General features: G+C 40.9%; 1 protein-coding gene across 39 annotated transcripts in view; it reads left to right on the top strand.

Annotated features, from left to right (window-relative positions):
* Positions 1-22,869, top strand: part of ARPP21 (cAMP regulated phosphoprotein 21) — a 142,555-nt gene extending 119,686 nt beyond the window's left edge. For 38 of the 39 annotated variants that reach the window (XM_019285500.3, XM_039549624.1, XM_039549622.1 and 35 more), the window contains 2 exons: positions 20,744-20,895; positions 22,044-22,869. In XM_019285500.3, the coding sequence (XP_019141045.2) occupies positions 20,744-20,895; positions 22,044-22,301 (410 nt within the window). In that variant the 3' untranslated portion in view covers positions 22,302-22,869. Of the gene's footprint in view, positions 1-20,743; positions 20,896-22,043 lie in introns of those variants that run through there. The other variant, XR_005601492.1, reaches the window with a different exon arrangement.
* Positions 22,870-23,309: the final 440 nt, after the last annotated feature.

The raw sequence follows: 23,309 nt of genomic DNA on the forward strand, positions 1-23,309 counted from the left end.
GGCCTGGGAATCCTGCTACTATTTTCCTTGGAGACCTACGGAACATGACATGTATAGAGCATTTCTAGTTTTTGTATTAACTAGTTTGTGTTGCTGAGCCCATGAGTAAAACCATGGCTAGATATTATTGAATACCTAGTAAAAAAGAAGCAGGTAGTGGGGACAATATACCTCAGCAAGTTTCAGAGACCACATTCTCTCCTTACCTTTTGATGGTGATTTCTGTGGAATCTTTCCTTGCAAAGAGAATAATGAAATGATAAGTCCATCACACTGTTAAAAGATGCTGGGTTTTGTTCTGTAATGAGATCTCAGAGGCCCAAGACACCATTCCTGTTCTCCCTTTGGAAGAAAAATGAAATGCAGCTGCAGCAGCTAGGCTGGCTGCTGTGGCCAGAGAGGCTGGGGAAGCTGTAAGAGGAGTTGGAGATGGAACAGTAGGTTTCCAGTAGATTTGGCTCTTTAGACAAAATAACATCTGTGCCCATACAGAGAAGTTATCCTTCCAGGGAATTGTCCTGAAAGACATTTCAAAGACTGCAACATAGAAATGGGTTTTTGGGAAGAAGGTAGATTTGGAACCTATTTAAGAGTGAAATCTTCTGGGGAACAGGGGATAAAGTGAGTGTTTTCTGGGTTAGAGTATGTGGGAGCATTATAAATAAACATTTTCTGGGCACTTCTCCTGTGGCTACTGGAATGCTGTGAGGGTTATTTCATTGCTTCAGGACAACAAGTCACAAGCAGGTGATGGGACAGGAAAGGGTATTCCTGTTTCTTGTGTCTTTGAAATAAAGACAAGGGGCTATGGCAATGACTGCTACCTCCTAGCCAATTTGCAGTAGAGGGGGAGGATCCCTCCCCTGCTCAGAGGTAAAGTTTAGCAGAATATTTCTAGTCTTTTGGTAAGGTAGAATTTGAGGAATGTTGCCAACATTCCTTTATTTAAAGTGAAAAACATTAATCTGAAAGGAATAGACAAAAAAAAAGAAAGGGGAGGAGTGAATTCCTTGTTACATTTTTGATATCCAAGTTGTTGTTACTGAAGAAACAAAAATGCTCTCAATCTTCTCCCTCGCTTGAAGTAATCTATTTATGCCCTGTATTTCTATGAAGTGCTGTAGAAAAAAATCATAATTACAGTGTATGAAACTAATTCTTCTACACTGCATTAAGTTTAAAATAATGTTGAATCCATATTTCCATTAGCTAGCAGTGAAAAAGCTATTAAGACTAAGACTTAACACACAATCAGTTCAATTCCTGAAAATGTTTCTACAGAAGCATGGTGCTGCAGAGCTATAAATAAATGGAAGTCATAGCCTGAAATGTGCTGTAGTATCTGTACTACCCAAAATTTCAATTCAAGAAAAAATGTACTCTCTTCTAACTATTAGATTAGAACTACAAAGGGGGCAGGTTCTAATTGGTACTGAGCTCTTCTTTCCTATATGCTTCAGGGAAATTAGGAAAATTAGTTTTATCACTTTGGCATTTTCTCCAAGCCCCCATCTGTAGAGAAATCATTTATCTCGCTTATTTTTAAAGTATCAATCTGTGTATAGGTGTTTTACACCATTTCAGTTACGGTGTCACTGGGCCATTTTTCATCCAGAGCATGTAAATACAGAAACACAACTCGCAGGCATTTACTGGCATAAATTCCAGGAGTGGCCAACTTCTTCTAAAAAGTTACATGGACTCATTCTGTCAGTATGCCATATGCCTGAGGTCCTCAGGTTATACAGTAATGGGTATCACAGAAATAGGATAGATATTCATTATCACTTCCCACGGGAGTGTTTTGGATTAAATAAATTAAAAATTCCCACTAGACAGAAAGTCTTCGTTAAATGTGCTTTATTTTTTGCTGATGAGCTCATTACAGTATAACTGCTGACAAACCTCTTCTGATCCACAGCAAGATGTAACTGCTTTGGCCCAGTCATTAATTTAGGACACGAAGATGTGCTAACTAGTATGTCACAATGGGAGGACTGTAATAATTGGAGGCAGATACAATCTATTAAACTTTCCCTAGCAATATGAGAAAAGCCTTGCACATGGCTCTCCATAGCAGTGTCCAGGGATATGTTCTCTTCAAATGACACCCCCTGAAGAACGAGTTGACTCTGAAGTCAGTCTTTATCTATGCTAGTACGTCAGAGGGTAGATTTTAGCTCGAAGTGTCTTAAAATAATTTTTCAATGGTTTACATTAGTAAAATCCTGCTGTGGGTTAAGACTTTGTCATCATGCATTTTCTGTGCTCCTTTTTCAGTGCTGCTCAGAGCCATGGGAAGAGCATGGCTTTTTCTCTGAGATTGAACTCATGTGATCAGTGCACAAGTGTGCCCAGCGACTTGATTCCCTTGTAGAAAGGGTGTTGCAGGTGGTGACTGCAATGTGGCCAAGTCCCCATCCCATTCTGGGTGTTAGCAGAGCTAAACCACAGCAGCCCTTGGGTCACTTTGCCCACCGTGCTGAAGCCGTGCAGCAGGGGTGCTGTAGGTCCACAGCCTGCAGCTTGCTTCTGTGCCTACAACCTAGAAGCAGGAGACAGTTATTTTCCAGCTTCCACTTAAGAGGTAGCATCTCAACTGACCTTCTGTGCCAAACTTTGTTCCAGAGCCAATCTGTAAATGCTTTGTATGTCAGCTTTAGCTGGGAAGTCCCAACCTCTCTCACCATCGTAACATTATCTTCCAAAAAGCCAATGAAAATATAGCTTTGATGTGTTTCTTTTGGTGCTCAGATGCCATTGCATGTGAGGTATTATCATGAAAACCACATTATCACAGTAACTCAGGGCCTTCGGGCATCTGATGTTGCCAATTGCCTTCACTTCTTGCTGGTATGTAATTTATCACCGGCGTGGCCTACCCTGCTAATATGTGCCCTTTGTGGGCAGAGGCGAAGCTAATGTACTTTCAAAGTGTATTTGAATTGCTTCCATAAATCACAGCTGTCACTGTGAGCAGTTTTATCACTTGCCAGAACAATATGTTACGCTTATGCTTTATAGTCTTGGAACTCTTCTGAACTTTTATTTGTGTAAATTGTAATGAATCATAACTTATTTTATCAAGCAAATTTGAGCAGCCCAGGGTTTTTTTTAATTACTATTATTATTTTATTTTTACATGGAAACTTTGCCTAGCTCTGTAAAGAAGAGCATTTTTATGGGATATGCTTTATAGTTGTAGTTATTATTTTTTATTAGTAATTAGCTCTAAGAACACTTGCAGTTTGATTTCTGTTTGTTAATTTTCATTCTCCTAAGAAGTTCATGCAGCTGGGGTAGCTTTGTTTTTGTAGGCCATTTCCTCTCCTACTCTGCTGTGTAGCAAAAAGAGCAGCTACATGGCAATCATGGGCCGTGGAGTTGGAGATAGGGAGGAAGAGCCTCCTTGCCTCGTAGATTTTATTTGCTAAGTGTGCAGAATATCCACCAAATTAATCAGTTGTGTGGATTTAAAATAAAAAGCCTTGTGAAATCCAGAAAGCACTTGCAGGAGAGCCATCCTACCTGGGAACTGAAGGGTAGTGTAACAGGGAAGTCAAGAGTACTTATTTGTGCCTAAGGTGTAATTAATGCCTTCGTCTGGGAGTGCTTCCCCTGAATCATAGGAAGCAGCTGGGAGCATGAACAGCATGAGTACTCAGAGCTGTGCTGTGGTGCCCTGGCTCAGGCATGGGCTGGGGAGTGGGACAGCTGTGCCTCAGCAGCCAGAGCCACTCACCTGGGCAAGGACCAGCTGTGCCCACACTGCCTGCCCACCCTGTCCCTGTCGCGGGTGTGCAGAGTGGGGCTGTTCCCATCTGCCAGCTCAGCCTCCCCACCAGGCAGGGTTCTGGTAACATCACTGAAAACTCTGCACAGACACAAGCTCATCCATCATATTTTTCTTCTCCTTCCTTAGTCGTAGATCTGGTTATGAGTGTGACCTGTGACTGGTTTAGGACTTCACTGCAACAAGAGACTCTCCTCAGCTCTTCTTTCTCAGGGGTGCTCTGACATTAAATGCACTGTTTCCAGAACAATCAGTAAAATATCTCCTTTTTTACGGCCATGCTTAAAATACCAGTGAATATTTATGAACCAATTTGCCATGGCTTCTCTGCAGTGGGAAAAAAAAAGTGGGTTTTTTTTTAAATTGATGCAATAGCTCATTCCAGAATATGAAGACAAGGTCTATAAAGTAGTCAGTTTTATAATTAGAAAATTATTTATTTGCAGTGGATATTTGCTAAAATGTGAAGATTGTAGTTTTCTGGTTTTTTTAACATGAAGAAGATAGGCTAATTGTTTAAAGCTGAGCAGCATCTCTAATGGGAATTTTTAGGTGTAGATCAAGTTCCTTGTGATGAGGAGTAGTCTAAAGGTATGACTTAGGTTTGTCCTTTTACAGAAGTTAGTGTTTATTCTCAAGATTTGCGCTCAGAATGAGCACTAGTTGCTAAAGAATGTTCTGCAGATGTGTTTGCAGATCCTGTGATTTTCTCTTTTCAAAAATTTTAGCTACACAGACATTTTCAGCAGATTGGCTAGGCACATCAGCTACCACTTCAGAAATGCATGTCGTAAATTTTACATGAAGAGACATTTTTGGCAGCTGCTTTGTGGTTTGACTTTGAGCAGCCCCAGAAAGGGTATGTGAAATCAGTTACCCCATCCAGACCACGTAAGCAAGAAGCAAGTATTTTAGCCTGAGGATGACTTGGAGGATGGTACTGCATTAAATTCAATGATTGCACATAGAGGAATTCGTATGTACTTCTGCCCATGTACATAGATCATTTCATAGGATCAGAGGAGCTAAGGATGCAGGATACTCCTGATTCTGTGGGAAAAGAAACCAAAACACTAATAAACCTCGTTTTCCCACAGAAGACATCTCTCCCACCTTAGCTGAGCTTGGGGAGCTGGCAGATGCTTTTTAGCAAGCATTGTAAAGCCTTTGCAAACCCTTCCAATTTAACTTGAAAATGTCTGTTCATATTGCTTTGTTGACAAATCTCTGATTTGCAGAGACCTGTAGCTAAGATTTTGCTCTGGCAAACAACTCTTACTATGCCCTCTTCCTCACCTTCCTGCCAGTATTGACAGACTTAGAGCTCTGGGAATGTGGCCCTACCCTTGCAGGCACTGCCAGAAAAAAAAACCCAGACATCTTTTTTTAGGTCAAAGAAGCATTCTTCATCTAACTGAAAATTTTGCAAAGCTGTGTGTGTAGCTCTTAGCTAATTCAGCATTTAAAGGTCTCGTTACAGATTATATTGAAGATCAGATGTTTTTCCATTGACTTATTGAATATATAGCACTTCTCAGCACTGCTGAATTTCAAAATGATTTATGAAGATGCCACCCCTCAAAACGTTATTTTACAGATGACAAAACAAATAAGCAGAAAGAAGTAGTAATGCACTCAGAGTGTACTAGGTCCCAGGCAAGCAAAAAGCTATCAAAATTTACAATGTATGCAAGGAAAAAGTTCCGCTGCTGGCTCTCAAATCTACCTTGACAACACACTCAGGTTGATCTTCAGTATTTATGCTGAGTTGAAGACTCCATATGTTTATGGTCTTTATTGTGCATTTTCCATCGCACAATTTTTCTCTGATTGCTTAGCTGGCATCTATCAGGAATTCAGACTTTGCAAATACTTTTGGCCATGAAGACTGTAAACACAGCCTTGCTGGGATTGCAAAATATTAAGTGCTGTGTGACAGCAAATGCTCTGTGGCAGCTCTGCCCCAGTGATTTCTGAGAGCAGACATCGCCCTGGAAAGACCCACATCAGACAAAGCACAAATATTCAGAAGACTTTCCTACATTTAAATTTGTGCTATGCTTTGGGGTTTTTTGCTATTGAAAGTAAATTTTACATCGTTTACAGTTGCAGATACTTTGAGGGGGAGGTAAGGGGATCAGGACTCATCCTGTGGGTTTTGCAGAACAAGTCTGCATAAAATGCTCTTGCTTGGCAGATCAGCCTTCTCAGGCTGTTGAACTGGATGAGTTAACCAACATCCTCTTCTGCAGTGGTAACACTGGACTAGCTACAGTGGGAGTTTTCCAGCTAACGTGCTGTGCAGTGAAAGCTGGGAATGAGTAAGAGCATAGGGATGTTTTCTTTCATGTAGCTGAATTAAACCATGTTCTGGCTGGACATTTTGACACCTGTTGACCACAGGCTTGATTCCAGGCTTTCTCAAGCCTGCAGAAAGATTGCCCCTAGCATGAGTGAGGCAGGGAATGGGGGACTGGTTCCTGCCCATTTCCCAAGCACTGCTGTCAGCCTGTTGCCCAGCTTGGTAGTCACTTGGGAATCAGTGCAGAAAGTAAGTGGTGTCTTCTGAAGTCAGCTTCATCGTCCCTCTCCTTTTCTCTTTCTTCAGCTCTCTTTGGGCCAAGATTTCTTGGCTCAGCTGTTCAGGAAAGCTTGCTGCTTGCAGCTGAGTGTCATTTCTATTAATTTCTTTCGAGAAAACACAGGGAATGTGTGAGTCCAGTCCAGGTGTTAATCGTCTTGTTTTCAAATGTGACACTAAACCCTTGTTGGAAAAGGCAAAGGTGAAAGCTTACATCCACAATGCATTTCTTTTTTTTTTTTTTTTTTTTAATGTTCATTTTATTCTGCAAGGGTTGAAAATGCATTTGCCTGTGATGTGGAGATAGGCAAGCTTTGTAGATTTAGCTGCCCAATTCATCAAAAGAATTTGTAAAACTGTATGAACAAGTTATTTTGCACATTCCATGGCCAGTTGAAACCAAAACTCAAATTCCTGTGAAATGAGACTCATATACCCAAGGCAAACTAAGATATAAAACAAAATTGCCTATAGATATTAATTAAAAAAAAAAAATTAAAAAATGAGTTTTGGAAATTGGTAATGTTCTATTTGGGATGTCAAAGGGGAATGTTCTTAATTTTTCAGACATTTTTTGCTTTTACTCATTTATTCCCTTTGTGAGATGCACAGTTTGGCCACAGGGGAAGCTAACTGGGCACTGGGATGACCACACCTGTAGATTCCACCCTTCACCTCCTTCCAAGAAAAAGCTTTAGCTGGAAGATGCAGCCCAGCTGTAGTGCAGCAGTCGAATGTATTGCTTTTGTACCTATGTCAGAATTAGCAATTAGCATTTACATTTCTGCAGGGATATGGAATGGAGTGGATGCCCAGAACTGAGGCTGATACAAAGTACTTACAGGTGCTTTACAGGTCTTTTGCCTTGTAGTTCAAGGGCTAAAGGGAAGGGAGGGTCTCAGTGATAACAACTGGTTTAAAAAAGGCTTAACCCAATTTCATTAAGGCATTTTAAGTAAGAAAGACAGGAAATGTAAACTAGGGACTACAGTAAACTAGAATGATTGGTAATTACAATGCAGACATGAATGGGAGCTCCCTGTGTCTGTGCCACAGAAGTGGAGAAAGGTAGACTCATCCCTGATTGCCATTTGGTTTATTATTTGCCAGTATCTCTTGGTACATAGACACTGCTTAGTCTAATGGCTCTTTCATATAGGCACATACAAGTGCAAGGGCCATGCAGGAATGCAGGCTCAGTCCCACCTTGCTCCATTTTTCCTCTTGGGGGTTAAGCAGTGGTTGTGCAGAGGGATATGAGAAATTAATTTGTTTCATATATTGTAGAAACTGAATTTTATTGGAATGGGACCTCTCTTTCCTTAATTTGATTGCTACCTGCCTGGTCAAGTTTCTCAGAAGCCTTTTAAAGCGATGCTAAGAATATAGTGTGAATAAATGTGCTTGTGTCTTTCCCCACTGGAGATGCTCTCTTTCAAGGGGTTGAGTTCCCTGGCCTCAGTCCAGAAGTTTATTCAAGCCTGTAAATCATTGCTCTGAAATCAAGAAATTAACTTATGTGCTTAAAAGTTAAGCAAATTCTCAAGGGCTCTGCCGTATAGGGACCGGAGTAATCACTGTGTTGCAGGCGAGTGCTTCTAATATGCTACAGAGCCGGTTAAGGTCCATTGCTAACCCCAGCAGTCTTTGGATTGCATTCTGCATGGGTGCACTTGGAAAAGATGAGATTTTTGCAGTTGGACCCATATGGGTAGACATATGCTCCATCAAAGTCCTGTTGGCTTCAGTATTGTCCCTGTGCCTGTTTGTATCGGGCTGGGGGCTGTAGCCCATAACTTGCTGTGTCCTTATGTTATAGGTAAACAAACAAACTCAAGGCTTTTTGCTCAGTGATTTGGTACCTGTAGGTGTATGCAGAAGCTGTGGGGAGGAAGAGTGCCATGAGGCAGTGGCTGTGTCTTTGTTGCAGACAGTATTTACAGCTGATGTTGTGTTCATGAAAACTCTTCCTGAGGCTGAGACACAAAACAAAGCCCAGCTTGTGAAGGTGAAAAAGCAGGGTTTGGTTGTGATAGCAGTCATTTACCCCAATCTCCCCACAGTAAAATGGAACACAGTTTCATTTTACTGCACTGTATCACCAGAACCAGATCCTGTCTTCTCCCAGTAGAAAGGATGTGAGCAGAGCAGGAGCCTGTACCTGGAGTTGTGTGGAAAAAACCAGCCTGGCAGAAGCAGTGAGAGCCCAGGGATCATCCACATCCACAACTGTGCTCGGAACAGCAGTCCCTGCTCAGAATAGGGGTCTGAGTACTCAGCACACGTATTTTGGCGTACTTTCCAGAAAAGTATTCTGCACTTTTCTCTGTGCAAATGATTTCCCTTGGGTGCTTATTTTCATGCCTCCAGCTGTCTTATCTATTCAGGAATGCATCATCTTCACTATAGGGACTGCAGCTATTCCTTGAAGTTTGCACAGTATCTGGCATGTAGGTTCACTTTGAGCTTGTGCTTATAGGTATTTCATCAGTATCAAGAGCTTATGCCAAGACAACAAGCTGATATCAAGAGCAAAGTTACAGATAGATCAATACACAGGGGCTCAACAATTTGTTTGCTCATACCTGCCATTATTTATTAGGGGTCAATCCAGAAAATCAGACCAGAAGAAATGAATCCGATGAAATTCAGTGAATCTGTGTTTTGCAGCTTGCATGGAAAATTTGATCCTGTTAGTTTTGTATTTGTACTTCTTTTGAGTCACACTGAAATTTGTTTTTGTGGTTAGCTGTCCCATTGCTCAGTTCCTTAGGGATTTACTAACAAAATCAATAGATATTGCATATAATAGTTATGCTGTGGCCATGAACTGTTTTATATAAAACAATGCAAACATAGACACAGGTACGTATAGGGAATATTGCAGCTGCTGTTCCTCTGATGAGCACATTATATGCCAAAGGAGTCTTACTGTCAACACTAATGGGTTCTTACATCTGTGTTTTAGTTGTACATTAGCTATTCAAAAACCTCCTAAAGAGGAATTGCAGCAGACATCACCAATGTAACAGTCTGTGGCTACAGCAAAGGCTGCTACCAGATCTGGATCTGTTTTGGTCTTTAAGCAGTAAATCTCCCTTCAGAGCATCTAGTTTCTCCAGAATTATCTATTGGCCTGCCAATGGGTCTGTGTTGGCTCTCCTTAACATTGTCGGGATTGGTGGGCAGGGGCTGAGAGCAGGATTATTCCTGGATGTTCCTTAGCACTATTTTGGACCTCCCTGTTTTTGTGAGAACTGTGCACAAGCTTGCAATACATGTCTTCAGTGGCTTAGCTCTGTTGGGATGAGAAGGCTTCACCCCTTTCAGAATAATGTTTCCCAGGTCCTGTAGTACCCTCCCTGCAGGCACCTCAGCTGGCTTTGGGCATCAGCAACACTCCAGTGTACACCCTTGCTCATGGTATTGCCCAAAGGGACATGCTGTCTGAAGCTCATTTCTCCAAAGCTGTTGAGCCTGTTCATGTGGCTCCATGGATTAACTTATTTCAAAAGCACAAAATACTTTCCTTCTCTCTCTTTATTTCACCTGTGTCATTTGCTGGCCGGGTGACTTTTTTTTTCTTTTTTCTTCTTGGTCTCCAATAAAATGCAGAAGCCTCAGATTACAAAAACAGCTGCACATGCCTTGGGTTAATTCGTTTAAGTCAGGCTCCAGGGTCTGGGCAAGTGCCAAGATCCTGGATCAGCTGCTTTACCAGAATTAGGCTGCTGTAATGGAGCCCTGCATTATTGTGTTGCAATTATTTTGGATTGCAGCTGGCTGTTCCCTCTATTTTTCTTACTGAAGTGGGATAAAAGGATTTTGTCTTAAAAATAGAATTTTCTTTTCAGAATCTTACAGAAGCTTTGAGTTATATACCATGTCTGTAAGAGGTGCCCCTCCATTTATCTTCAGATTTATATTCCAGGATCAGAGCAATAAATATTTGTCTTAGCTTTTGAAGAGCAGGAAGAGTGCTTAAAGGTCTCAAAACATAAAATAAATGTGTATTGGAAAGGAAATAAAAGAAGTTATTAAAGTGTCATATAATAACATGGTTTTAGGTTCTCAGCAAGGACCAGGGTTTATTTTCAGTATTGTGCCACTTACTAGTAGCAAGTTCTTCTTAAAGCTGTCCCTATAATTTTGAAATCCTTTGTGTAGAGAAGTAAAGGAATGGATCCAGATTTTAAACGGAATAAAAATATTTCCCCAGCCTTGAGTCTCCTGTATTTGTATCCATTCAAGCTCTTTTTGTTGCCTATTTATATACATTTCTTGTCAAATAACAGCTCTCTCTGGTTCTCCGATTGATAGCAAAAAGTAAACTGAATGCAATCATTTATCTTTGAACTGTTCAACTGTGCCCTTCTTCATGTTCTTGTTAATAATGCCAGGTCTCCCAGGAGCACTCTCAGGCAATTTTATCACATAAGCTTTTTGTTTGACCTTACCTGCTGTTCCCCTGGAACATAAGGGGGGCAAAAAAAGCCAAAATGCCAGCCTGCCTTAATTAAAATTTTAGTCTCAGAAGATGTTACAGTAGGTGATTTCATTAGATATATAATGAAAGTATTTAATCATACCTCCTACTTGTCTGGGCCTTTTTACTTGGTAGTGAAGTCACTGAGTTTTAAACCAACTCTGTTCAGGTGTGGAAAAGTAACTGAGGGGTGGATACACATCTTTACGTGATTCATAAATTCATTTTACCCAGAATTTTGCATGTTTGCCCTCAAGGTGGTTGCTTGGATGATGAAGTAGAAGGCACTAAATAAATGTTCAGCACTCTTTGCAAAAACATTTTTCCCCTGTGGGGTATCGAGCATGCATGTATATGTTTTTTAAAAGATAATGCTATTCCTCATTTCCAGGTTGGAACTTGGCATCATAGAAAAAGGGTAAAAGAATGGGTAGAAGGGTAAAAGGTAATGGATATTTCTTTGACATGTAAGAAGTGCTAAATTTCACCTTGTGATATGTGGTGTTACTTTCGTCATTTCTCATTGCCATAATCTAAATCATCCCAGCAGGAGGCTTTCTATCTCCCAGGTGAACCCATTTGTTCTACGCAGTGACTATTCTCAAGGAAGAGTCTGTGCACAAAGCACTCTATCTTGGCTTTTGTAAAAATGTACCTTATTTTAGTTTATATAGCAGAGTTTAAAAATACATTTTTGAGGCTCTGATCCTGCACATCTTTTGAACCAGGAGGGTTTGTTTTGCTAGGGAAGTTGTGTTGCTCCCCTAACTTATTTTTTCCATTTAGCAGTGGAGAGGTGCCCCCAATTGGCAGCATTGTCTTGAGTAGCACATGAAAACATCCATGCTTCAGATGTTCTGTGCTTTGGGCTTCTTCCAGCCCCAGGGGTTGCAAAGCAAGTAAAACCAGGATTTCATATAGCTTTTTGAGGAAGAATAAAGCAAGAGGACAAGGAGGGGCAGTTCACCTGGGGTAAGATAGATCCTGTTCTAGCACTCTAGAAGAACTCACCACATGGGCGATTTCAGAACTGTTATCTACACCAAAAAAAAAAACCCAAACCAAATAAGACCAAAAAAAAAATCTAGTGTAGCGGAGTATTTTCATCAGCAGTTTTTACTAAATCCAACAAATAGGTTGCGCTGGAATAATTCAAAATTGGAGGATATTTCCCAATTTTATTTCTTCTTCTTCTGAAGCTGGATGAAGGTGTTTTTACACTACTGCTTTTGTGAGATTTGTAGCTTTGTAAACCGGGGATAGAAAGAGGGGTGGGGAAGACAGGCCACCTTCTGTTATCCAGTATTTTTGTTCTTTCTTTTGTGATAATAAATCTTACTGGCTCATATCTCTGATGCATATACATCTTGTTAGGTTTCTTAATGCAGCTGTATATGGCTGTTTGTCTGTGAGTCTGACAACAAATGTGGCTGTTGGTCTGTTACCAGGTTTGCGAAGCATGTATGTGTTTTTTGCAGAGCTATGGCCAATTTAGGGACTGGGAGCTATGATTCTGGCAGCAGTTATGTTTCAAGACTCAAAGTTCAACATCCTGCAGTTTTATAACCCCAGCTCTGCAGAGAATTATTCAAGTTGCTGTCATTGTAATCACTTTAGGAATACATTTGCTGCGTTATGTTTCCAGTGAATGTAGCTGGAGTGCCATTAGCTAAAAATTGTTTTGATCTCGCACAACTTGAAAGAATTGATGCCATTAGTTTAAAATTTTGAAAACAAAACTAACATAATAACCCATGGTTTCCCCTGCAAGCTGTACTGCTGGAGTGGCATGTGCTTTTACCTGAAATGAAGGAAGCCAAACTGTGAGTCCCTTGTGTTAAAAGGCTTCTCCTGTTTCTTGAGGGTCTGAACTTGCAGAGTGCTGTGGGGGAAATGAGTCTGTGTGCTGTTACGGGTTTTGACACATGCTGTTTGACATGCTACCTCATACCTCTGTACCTTTTCTGTTGCTTCTTAAGACTCCCTTGTTTCAGGCATAGGTATTCTTGTTTGTTTTTTTCCCTTTGTATGTGCATGAAAACTAAATAAAATAACTGCATGGTCTTGTGTTTTGAGGGGAAAGGGATGGAATTTTAGCATCAGCTATTATGTATTTGTCCTTCTAGCACACATGGTGTCCACTTCACACCCATAAATTATCTGTGATGTCTTTAAGTAGAATATAAAGCTCAAATGTCTTTCTAGGTCAAGACATTTTTATGTGTATTGCAGAGAGAAAGCAGACACAGTAGGAATGGATAGATCAACTGCAGCAGATTTGCTTTGCAGCGTGCTTCGGATTCTAGATCCAAGCTTAAACTACAAAATTGTTTACAAAGAGGTTTGGATTCCAGCTGCACAAGATGCAGCTTAAATCTTCAGACTCACACAGAAAATAACACCAGGATGGAGACACTAATTAATGTGTCTTCTGTGGGAGTCTTCCAAACTGCAGACACTTTGGGGTGAGGCTAAAATCAAAATTAGCTTAAATTTATGGATTAATTTTACATTCTCCATGGGAGTTTAGTCCATCATTTGCAGTGAAACTTGCCAGATAATGGTCAACTGCATAATGAAAAAAACCCCAAATATTTTCCTCAGGCAATTGGGCACCCAATTCTAACACATAACACCTGGACATGAGAAGCCAGTGAGAACCCAGTGCCTTGGAGAAGCACTCCTCTAGAGAAAGCAGTGCACAGGGATGGTGTTACAATGTCCATCCACATGGGAGGTGAAACACCTGGCGCAGTCCAGTACTTGAACATCTCATGCAAAGTCAGGAGGTTCTGATGGACCTCTAGAACAAGAAGGGCTTTGTTCTGGCTGCCAGAAAACCCTTGCCTCAAACTCCTGCTCTCACTTTTGCTGGGAATGGATCTCATTGTTTGGCTCACACAACTTGGCCAACTGTCCTATGCAAGGTTTCTCCAACTAGGCTGGCTTTCCTCCTGTTTTACAGATAATATTTAGGGTGTTTGAGAATCAAAAGGTTCTTTGGGATGCTTAGGAACATGGCTTAGTGGTGGACTTGGCAGTGCTAAGAGCGATGGGTGGACTTGATGAATTTAGAGGTCTTTTCCACCCTGAGCAATTATGTGATTCCATTCTGTGGTTCTAAGACAGTGTTTGGTCTTGCTGGATGGCTTGTTTCAGTATTTTTCTTCCTTCCCACTTTGCAAGTACTTTGGGATGGACCAGCTGAGAGCTTTTGGTAAAAAATGAAGCTGTCAAAAACTTTACAGAATGTACTGATGTGTCTATGAGTGAATTGTAGTTCTACAATAACATTTTTTCTTCTCTGGTTATAACTTGATCATGGGCATTGTAAATTTACATTATTGTAAAAGCTACATCCATACACTGTAATACTTTGTCCGTAGCTTATTTTAAAAAGTAAAGGAGAACGTAGCCTAGTAAAATTGTGGGACTAGAGACCAACCATATTCTTTAGTCTACAAAGTCTACTGAGCAGTACTCCAGCCAGGGAAGAGTGAACTAAAATAGGCCAGAAATATCCCTTAGAATACCCACTGTACACAGGTGAACTCTGCTTGTGGAGTGAACTGGGTGGCATTGCCAGCACGTGATCAAAGAGACTGGGGAGAGGATCCTGTCTCATATGCAAAAAATTAGTGCTTTTCCTTGGGCGACAGGAAAAGTGTTAAGAGCTAACTGGCTAACATTTTCCTAAGTATTTCAAATCTGGAATATGTAATTTAATGGTCTGACTAATACTGGACAATGAGCACATTCTAATCATATCTTTATTACCAGAAGTTCTTATTAACCTGATGAATATCTTCTAGCAAGGTGTCCATCCTCATTTTAGAGAATTTAAGTAATGCAAATGTCCTTCCACTTAGTAAATTGCCTCCTTGTTAATTATAAGGGGTCTGTTGAAACTTTGAATTTTACTTCTAATCTGAAAAGTTCTAGGTTTATCTTCCAGCCATGTAATTTTATTATACCATTTTCTGGTCTGTTCAAGAACTGTTGTTGTAGTTTAACCCCAGCCAACAAGTCAGCCCCATGCAGCTGCTTACTCACTCTCCCCAGTGGCACAGAGAAGAGAATCAGAAAATTAAAAATGAGAAAACTCACGGGTTGAGGTAAAGACAGTTTAACAGGGAAAGCAAAAGCCACATGTTCAAGCAAAGCAAAACAAAGGATCCATTCACCAATTCCCATGGGCAGGCAGGTGTTCAGCCATCCCCAGGAAAGCAGGGCTCCTTCACACCTAAGAGCCGCTTAGGAAGATAAATGCCCACTCTGAACACTCCCCACTCCTCCTTCCCTCAGCTTTATATGCTGAACATGTTGTCATATGGTCTGGGTTATCCCTTTGTTCAGCTGAAGTCACCTGTCCCAGATGTGTCTCCTCCCAAATTCTTTGTTCACTTCCAGCCTCCTTGCTGGTGGGGTGGTATGGGAAGCAGAAAGTCTGAGTAAGCACTGCTCAGCACTAACTAAAACATCCCTGAATTAACAGCACTGTTTTCAGCACAAATCCAAAACTTAATCCCATACTAGCTACTAAAAAGGAAATTAATTCTACCCTGGCCAAAACCAGCACAACTATCTATTTGCAGATACCTCTTCATCTTTTGAATAAGTTGAGCAGAGTGAGCTCATTAAGTCTTTCAGAAAGAGGTGCACTTCCTGACTTTGGATCATGTTTTAAGCTTGCTTCTCAGCTCTTATCAGTTTTGGGGAGTCTTCTGCAAATGTAAGCACCTTCCGTGTGCAGAATTTGCTGTTAGAATGTTTTCAAGAACTTCGCAGGCTATTCCTTTGTGTCTGCACCAAGAGTTGGTGCTTGTTCCCCTTGGCTTTTCCATGAGAGCTCAAATTCAATTTCTTTCCAGTGCTCCTGGCAGTTGCAGCAGAGGCTGAGCTGCTCTATACTGGGGGAGGTAGGGGGAAGGAAAGGGAGGGTGGCATAAGGCACCAGAAAGGCACTAGTTGCAGAGCAGGCAGGAGCATGACCAGATCTGTATAGCAGTCCACCCAGCCCAGTTACTTCTGCTTGAGATTTCCCTTTTGACTTTCTTTTGGACTTTGCTTGCCTAAGCCACTGAAGTGTGTTGCCAAGGTACCCAAATTTTAGGTGGCACTACACTGAATAAAGCAGAAAGGGAGCAGGTGAGCTCTCAAATCATGTTACAGCAAAAGCACTGAGTGTATGTGTTTGCATTGGATGGGCTTGGATGCAAGGACTCTGTTCAAGTGGTAAGGGTACAATAAGATTTGCAGTTCAGGGAGTCTCACCTGCACTTGTCAGACACTCTTTACCCACAGTGCTGATACACATGTTCCGAAGGTGTGCTGCTAACACGTGCTTCAAATCTAAAATGAACAATGAAACAGTCCCTCCCAACATGGATGTGCCATCCATGAAAGATGCATGCTGAGGCCAGGAGAGCACCAAACATGCTTTAATTGCAGCTCTGGGTGACACTGCTGGCAGAGGTGTAAACCCACTGTGTTTTGTCTTTTGAGCTGTGTAGGCTCATTAGGAAATTGAAACATTTGTGGGTCTTTCATGCAGTCTTCCTCCCCTGGGATGTTTAAGTTAGATGACTTTCAGCATGGCGATGCAGGCTGTAAAGCTTCAGAGAATTACCTTGATGGTATGATGGCCTCTTCCATTTCAGTTGGATCCAAGGCTCATCTTTCCTCTGAGGCATTCATTGAAATTCTGTGCACGATTTGTTCCTCTGGTTGTTTAACAATGTCTCTCATGTTTGCCCTGAATTAAAAAATCCTTCTTTGTAGCAGAGATAACATAGAGCAGGATGATATAATTGCAGTAAAGAGGCCCTGGAGCTTGCAGTAATAGGATGGTTCATCTGATGTGTATTGCCATTAGAAAATAACCCACGTATGTATGTTCTCAGGGGACAGTAAAGAGTCTTTTAAGGATTGCTCTTTATGTAGTATGAAAGCTAATGAGCAAAAGAGCAAGTGCAAATAAAACTATTGCTGCATAAGCATGTTGCCACTTCCTGTTCTCGTTTTCTTACACCTGCGTAGCTCCAAAATCCACCTCTGCCCAGTAATGCCTGGTTTTTCATGCACTGCAGTCAGTTTTCAAAACTTTTGAGAATGCAGTATTATTTCCATGTCACTGAAAAGTAAATAGCATGTGAAAAGCATGGCATAGTTGGAGGATTGTGCTGTGTATGTACAAATTAAGTAATTCTGGATTTTGGTGAAGTGGCAGTCTCTGATAGTCTGTGCCTGAGGGAAAAAAAAAAAAAAAAGAGGAGATAGAGTTTCACAAACAGTGCTAAAAGGTTGATATTAATCTCAATTCTCCCACCTCCATTCTTTTTCCTGGCCAGAGTGCAGAAACATACAAAGATATCAACACAAAGTAAGCACTGGAGGACCTGTTTCAAATACTACATGGAGAATTTGGGCTGCAGTGATAGGAAATTCAGAGCAGCTGGTTTTTGATATTAACAACTTCTTGTCCAAATGGATTGCCACTTAGAGTGCCAATTGTTCTACTTGCATTTGTGCTGAAACAGAAGCCATTTAGCAGAACAGATATTGGCTTTTTTGTTTTGACACAGCATTTTTTTTCTTGCTTATGGAGCTTGTTGTAGATAAAAAAATTAATGCTCTTTTTAATATGCTGCGCCCCCTCTGTACTGTTGGAATATACTTTTGTACCTTGTGATGTTTTTATGTTCAACAGAGTGGATGAACCTGCATCTTTCTTCATGTATTTAGCATAATAAAGGGTCAGGCTTTGCTATCAGGTAAAATGAAGTGCCTTTACTTGAGATGCAGAACCTTGAAGAAGATGCTGTATTTTGACTAAATGCTGTATTGGGTTCTATAGCAAAGTCTGACATCCACAGCTTCATTTAGTTCCAAAGAGTACGGATCATAAAAAAAGAAGTCCATGAATATTAAGTAAGGAAGAGATGACAGGCAGACAGCATCTTTGCAAAGATACTCACAGGCCAGTAAACTTCTTAAACATCCCTGTTTCTACTCACAAGTCAGGGGAGTCAATATTCAAGAGTACTTCCTTCTGGACCAAAGAAGTGACTTATTTTCCCTTAAAATCTAAGAGGGTTCAGGATACAACCTCTTTGCTCCCATCTAATCAAATTGGAAGTATGTTAGTGTGCACATGAAGTACTTATCTGCTTGTCCTGAGGCTTTTCTGTGTGGTCAGAGCATTGCAAAGGGCTTACATAAGGGAGTAGGAAAAAAGTCTTATTTTCAGGGATGTACGCAGTACTCTGCAGGTTGGGACGGGGGTGAGGGGTGCACATGTCCTATGAGCAGGAGAAATTGCTAAAGTCCTTGAAGAATGTTAAAATAAGATTGTTAAAATAATAATGCATAGCCTAGTGGACCTCAGCTCTTCAGCCCATCTCCTTTTCATATTTGTGCACCTAAAACCTGGAGTGGTTATGTCGTGTACTACGCAGTGCTTGCTAGTACAGAGGAGATTTTCAGGGCTGGGTGTTTGTGTGTGTATGTCATTGGAACTCGATGGTCTTTAAGGTCCCTTCAAACCAAAGCCATTCTATGACTCTGTGTTTTTGTAATACCCCCAGGAGATCATGCCTATATGTTCATCATAAGGGTATCTACTTCAACTTTCCATAATTTTTTGTTTCATTTTGATAGTCATGTCTGCACTGGGTAATAAATCTGTCATATTTGGAGAATATGGAACACAAAGCTGAGGTGAAGAGAGTCTGCTGTATTCAAACACACAGCAGACTATTAGCAGTAGTCTGACTAAAGTAATGTTAATGCCATCATATTTACTGGAGATAACAGAAGGGCTGCTTTCTACCTGAACCCAGTGGTGTCTGTCTGTCTCTGCAGAGCACCAGTCTGCTGCCCTGTGCCAGTGCATCACAAGCCAAATCTGTGAGCCCAAATCCAGTGTTCGATTACATTCCCCAAAAGTGTCACTTGATCCCTAGTCTGCCATCCATCTATCATTCTTTACACATCTGGGACTTACTTTAACAACTGCAGGTGACAGGAGATGAATTTCATGGGTCTGCTTCTGCTGTCAGTTGACACCCCTGTACTTAAACTTCAGTCCTGCAAATACCAGAATAGTAATGCTACGTTTTTTATTTCCATCCTTTATCCCCTCTGCCCCTCCCCCCCCCCCCATAATTGGTGTACTGGAGCAGAAGAGGACTTGCAATTTTATTATTGCTGTATAAGCCTTCTGCAAACTCAGTTACAGCAGTTCTGATGTTGGTAATTTTTATGACTAAAAAATATGCTGACACAGTGCTTGGGCATAGGAAAAGAGCAAATCTGAATGTATAATAATCTGGTGAGTTTGGGAGATGTTTAATGCTACATCCCAGCCAAGTTAATCACTCAAAGAATTCATTTTTTTTATTTTGCTCAGTTGACTGGAGACATTAATCTCAGAAATGGCATCTTTAATGCCAAATACTTGACCAGAAATCCTAACATTTCCCTGGCATCAGAACAGGTTTTGAAGGAAAGCTATCAATTGACAATAGACCAGCAGAAACAGAGACATTTGTCACTTTATTTTTCTTACATAATGAAGAAATATCCAGATGATGGTTTTCACTTTGTGAAGTATATTGAACCATGTACTGTATTCATGAACATAAATTGAGCAGACATGACACAAATTTTTCATAGAAAGATGACACAGAGTTGCTCCTTCTGGTAGTTCTTCTTTGTCTGAAATACGGTTATTGTAAGAACATCACCACAGAGTTAATAGTGCACTGCATAACTGCATGTTAAAAATACAAGTGCTAAAGAACACAGAATGTGTTAAGGAGAAATTATTCATAGATTTATAATACCTATATCTGGCCATATTGTGCAAGGACAGGATCTTTCTGCATCTTCCTTTCCTACTTTTTCTGCAGAGTCCTTAATTGCTAAATATTAGCATCACCCAGCCAGCCCAGTTCCATCTGTCTAGGCTCATTCCCAGGTGAAACCGTGTTGCTGCCGAGCAGTGCGCCATTTGTGCTTGCCTTCCCATCCACAGTGCTGCCTCATTAGCAGCTTGGCTCTCTAGATCATGCAGTCTTTGCCCATTTCTCCACTAGTCCTAGAGAAGCTGTCCGAGCAGAAAACCTGCAATATTGTGGTGACTTTGAACACAAAGTTAGTGACAGGTTAAAACAGAAGAGTAAGCTTCTCATCCTTGTGCAGGTGCTGGTGTGTTAGCAGTGTTCCTACTGAGCAATGAAGAGGGCACAAATTTAATCACTCAAAATTTATGATTTTCCTGCTTTGATAAACGTGAAACTAGTGGGATGGAATGTGACCCTTAATATGCTCTAATTACATAAAAAACCTTGCAAGTGAGAACCAGTCTGTATGGAGATGTTCTTCTTGATTAAATAAAGGCTTCTCTGTTTACATCATGCTAAGGAACTGCATTAGAAGGAAGGTAAGAGGGTGGGGTAAGAAATGTGACCTGAAAGAAACTGTCAGGTTAGACCGCGAAGGCCAAATGCTGATGTCCTAGAAGTTGTTGGGAGTTTTGCCTCTCAGGAAATAGCCAAAGGACAGTAGCACCCTGTGTCTCTTTAGGGCTTTACAGCCCTGTGCTGCAGTCAGACATTCCTCCAGGTGGTCTCTGCCACGGTGTTAAAAAGCATAACGAAAGTGTGCTGCCCCACTCAGGTCAGCCTGCCAGGGCTGCTGCAGGCTCATGGCACTTGTTTATTGCGCTGCAGTTTCTGTTTCCAGTAACACTTCTGTAGGAATGAGTAACTTTTTGACTAAGGTGGGGATAAATGATGGGATCATTTGCTGTGCCTTAGAACAGTTGTAATTTTGCCCCTACAAGCAACCAGGGTATTTGAAGACGTCTTTCTTCTTCCAGGTTACCAGCCTGTCCTGCCGAACCAGCAGCAGGGGTTCCAGGGTCTCATGGGAATGCAGCAGCCGCCCCAAAGCCAGAACCTGATGAATAATCAACAGGGAAATCAGGTGCAAGGCATGATGGTGCAGTATCCAGCCATGTCGTCTTATCAGGTATTTAGGAACTGTAAGGAAAGACTGCTTTTCTTGGAGAATGCTTAATTGAATTAAGTTTTTGCATCACACAGTGCTCTTATAACTTCATTTGGACAGTGTGTGGCAGGAAACCTTCTGATGAATACGCTCCTAAGTCAGATCGGTTTCTTGTTTACATGGTCTTAGTACTCCTGATTTTCATTCTGATTTCAGAATGTTTCAAATGAACTATTTATTACAGCCTGTAGTAAGGGTAAAATGTCACAAAGATCGAAGGAATTAAACTTCTTCCTGTGAAGAAAATTAATTTTAAAAAATATAAGAACATTGTTCATTTCTTCTCTTTTTTGCCAGTGCAGTACTGTTTCCTGTAATGAAGTTGAGGGCTTTGCCTGATCCAGTTAAAAATTACTCATCTGTGGAGACTCCTGCCAAGGATCTCACCATGTCTTCTATAACAAGCTGTAGCCAGATGGATTATTGTTTATTGGGTTCTGGGGAGAGGGAAGGCAGTGGCTTGATTTTTACCAAGTCCGTAAGTTACCCAGACTTATTTCCCCACCTTTATACCTAGTTTCTGTGAGTTATGCCAAGAGCATGTGAGAGGTGGCCTGGGCTTACACTTCCTACTGGTCCCTCTGGAAAGTTAAGAAACTAAGTGACATCTAATTCATTTTAATAGATTGCACTGATTGAGCAGCCATTCCCCTTTTCCCTCAGCTTCGTTGAAAACACTGCACCGACACAGATGGAAATGGGGGAATTGCTTGTGGGTAAAATTTTCCCCTTACATCTTCAGAATTACTATAGTGAAAAAGTGTTTTAAAGGTTAATAATCAAGTTACAGGTTTAGACTTTTCAGATGGCCTAGATATACCAGGGTCAAGTCTTTTGTTTGCACTGATCCCAATAATTCATATTCTAGTAGGTCACGACAGAGACACTTTCTAGGCCTAAAAGCAGAGGGAATTCTCTTTAAAACCTTCTCTAACAAAAAAATCCTCAGAGATGAGAACAATTCTGAGCAGCAAAAAATAGCCCATTTTGGCAGAACATGCAGTATACTCAAATTCAGCTAGAAGGAACATAGGGGTACTGGAACCTACTTTAACTTGCTTAGTAATTGCTATCTTTTTTTCCCTGCATCTTTCCATATTCCTACCTAGGTGCCAATGACCCAGGGTTCTCAAGGATTGCCGCAACAATCATATCAACAACCAATCATGCTACCTAATCAATCAGGTCAAGGAACACTTACAGCCACTGGAATGCCTGTCTACTGTAATGTCATACCTCCTGCCCCACAGAACAACCTCCGGTTGATTGCCCCACACTGCCCCTCCAGTAACGTTCCAGTTATTTCTGCCAGCTGCAGGACAAACTGTGCAAGCATCAACAATGCAGGGTGGCAGGTCAAGTACTGACACTGTGGCTTAGATCTATGAGGATAGCGGTGCATTATTTGACAAAAAAATCATGGCCTTCAAATGAAGAGGAACACAACAGAATAATCAGTTGAGGACACAAGTACTGACTATGCTCAAGTGATTTGCTGCTGGAAAAATCTGTAAAAAAAAAAAAAGAAGTAAAATAAATTTTGAAAAAAAAAAAATGTTTGCTGGTTAATGGTGCATATTTTTGTCATGTCTGCTAGGTATGCCTTTATAGCTTAGCTAGTGACATGAATTCATTGAGGTAAGATTTTTTCCTACCACTGAACACCACTGTGTAGATTGTAATATCCCTGATTCGGATTAGTTTTGTACTTTGTGTTGAGTTTGTGAAGCTAAAAGTATTTAAAAATATAATAAAATCACATTGTACCAAAGCTGTAATGGAAATGAAAAAAAAATTGAAAACAAAAAGAGAATTACTGGATGGAAGGAATAATTTATATACACTATAGAGTTTTTTTATGGATATATACTGTATTGTAGTGCTTAATCACAATAAAGCTATTTGACCTCATGAAGGAAGGTCATGTTTCTACCACCTGCTTGGTCTCCTCTGTTTCTAAGTGAGTGAATTTCCTTTTGTTTCTTCATTGTCTTGTTTCCAGTGAAACTAATGGGGAGATGGTGCCTAATGGGCTTGGAGGAGTTTGATGAGAAGGCAACATAGCCGTGTGTCAGCATGCAATACCATAACAGCTAAGACCACTTTGGAATTGTAGCATAGCCACCCAGGAGGTACCCAGTGAATGATACCAGTTCACCTTAAACTGAGTTTGCACTTTTCCAATCCCTAGGGCCAGGAATGTCACAAACACAATTCATCATTGCTGCAAGCCTCTACTAAGTCCCACCTCTTCAAGAGAGCATACAACAATTGTGCATGATTGCTGTCCCATGATATTCCATCCACTGGATGGAAGATAGATAGTACTGATGTAGCAACCACAGTACCCAGCAGTGCTGCTACAAAGAGATGCT

This window comes from Corvus cornix, chromosome 2, assembly GCF_000738735.6.
Source record: "Corvus cornix cornix isolate S_Up_H32 chromosome 2, ASM73873v5, whole genome shotgun sequence".
Lineage (NCBI taxonomy): Eukaryota > Metazoa > Chordata > Aves > Passeriformes > Corvidae > Corvus > Corvus cornix.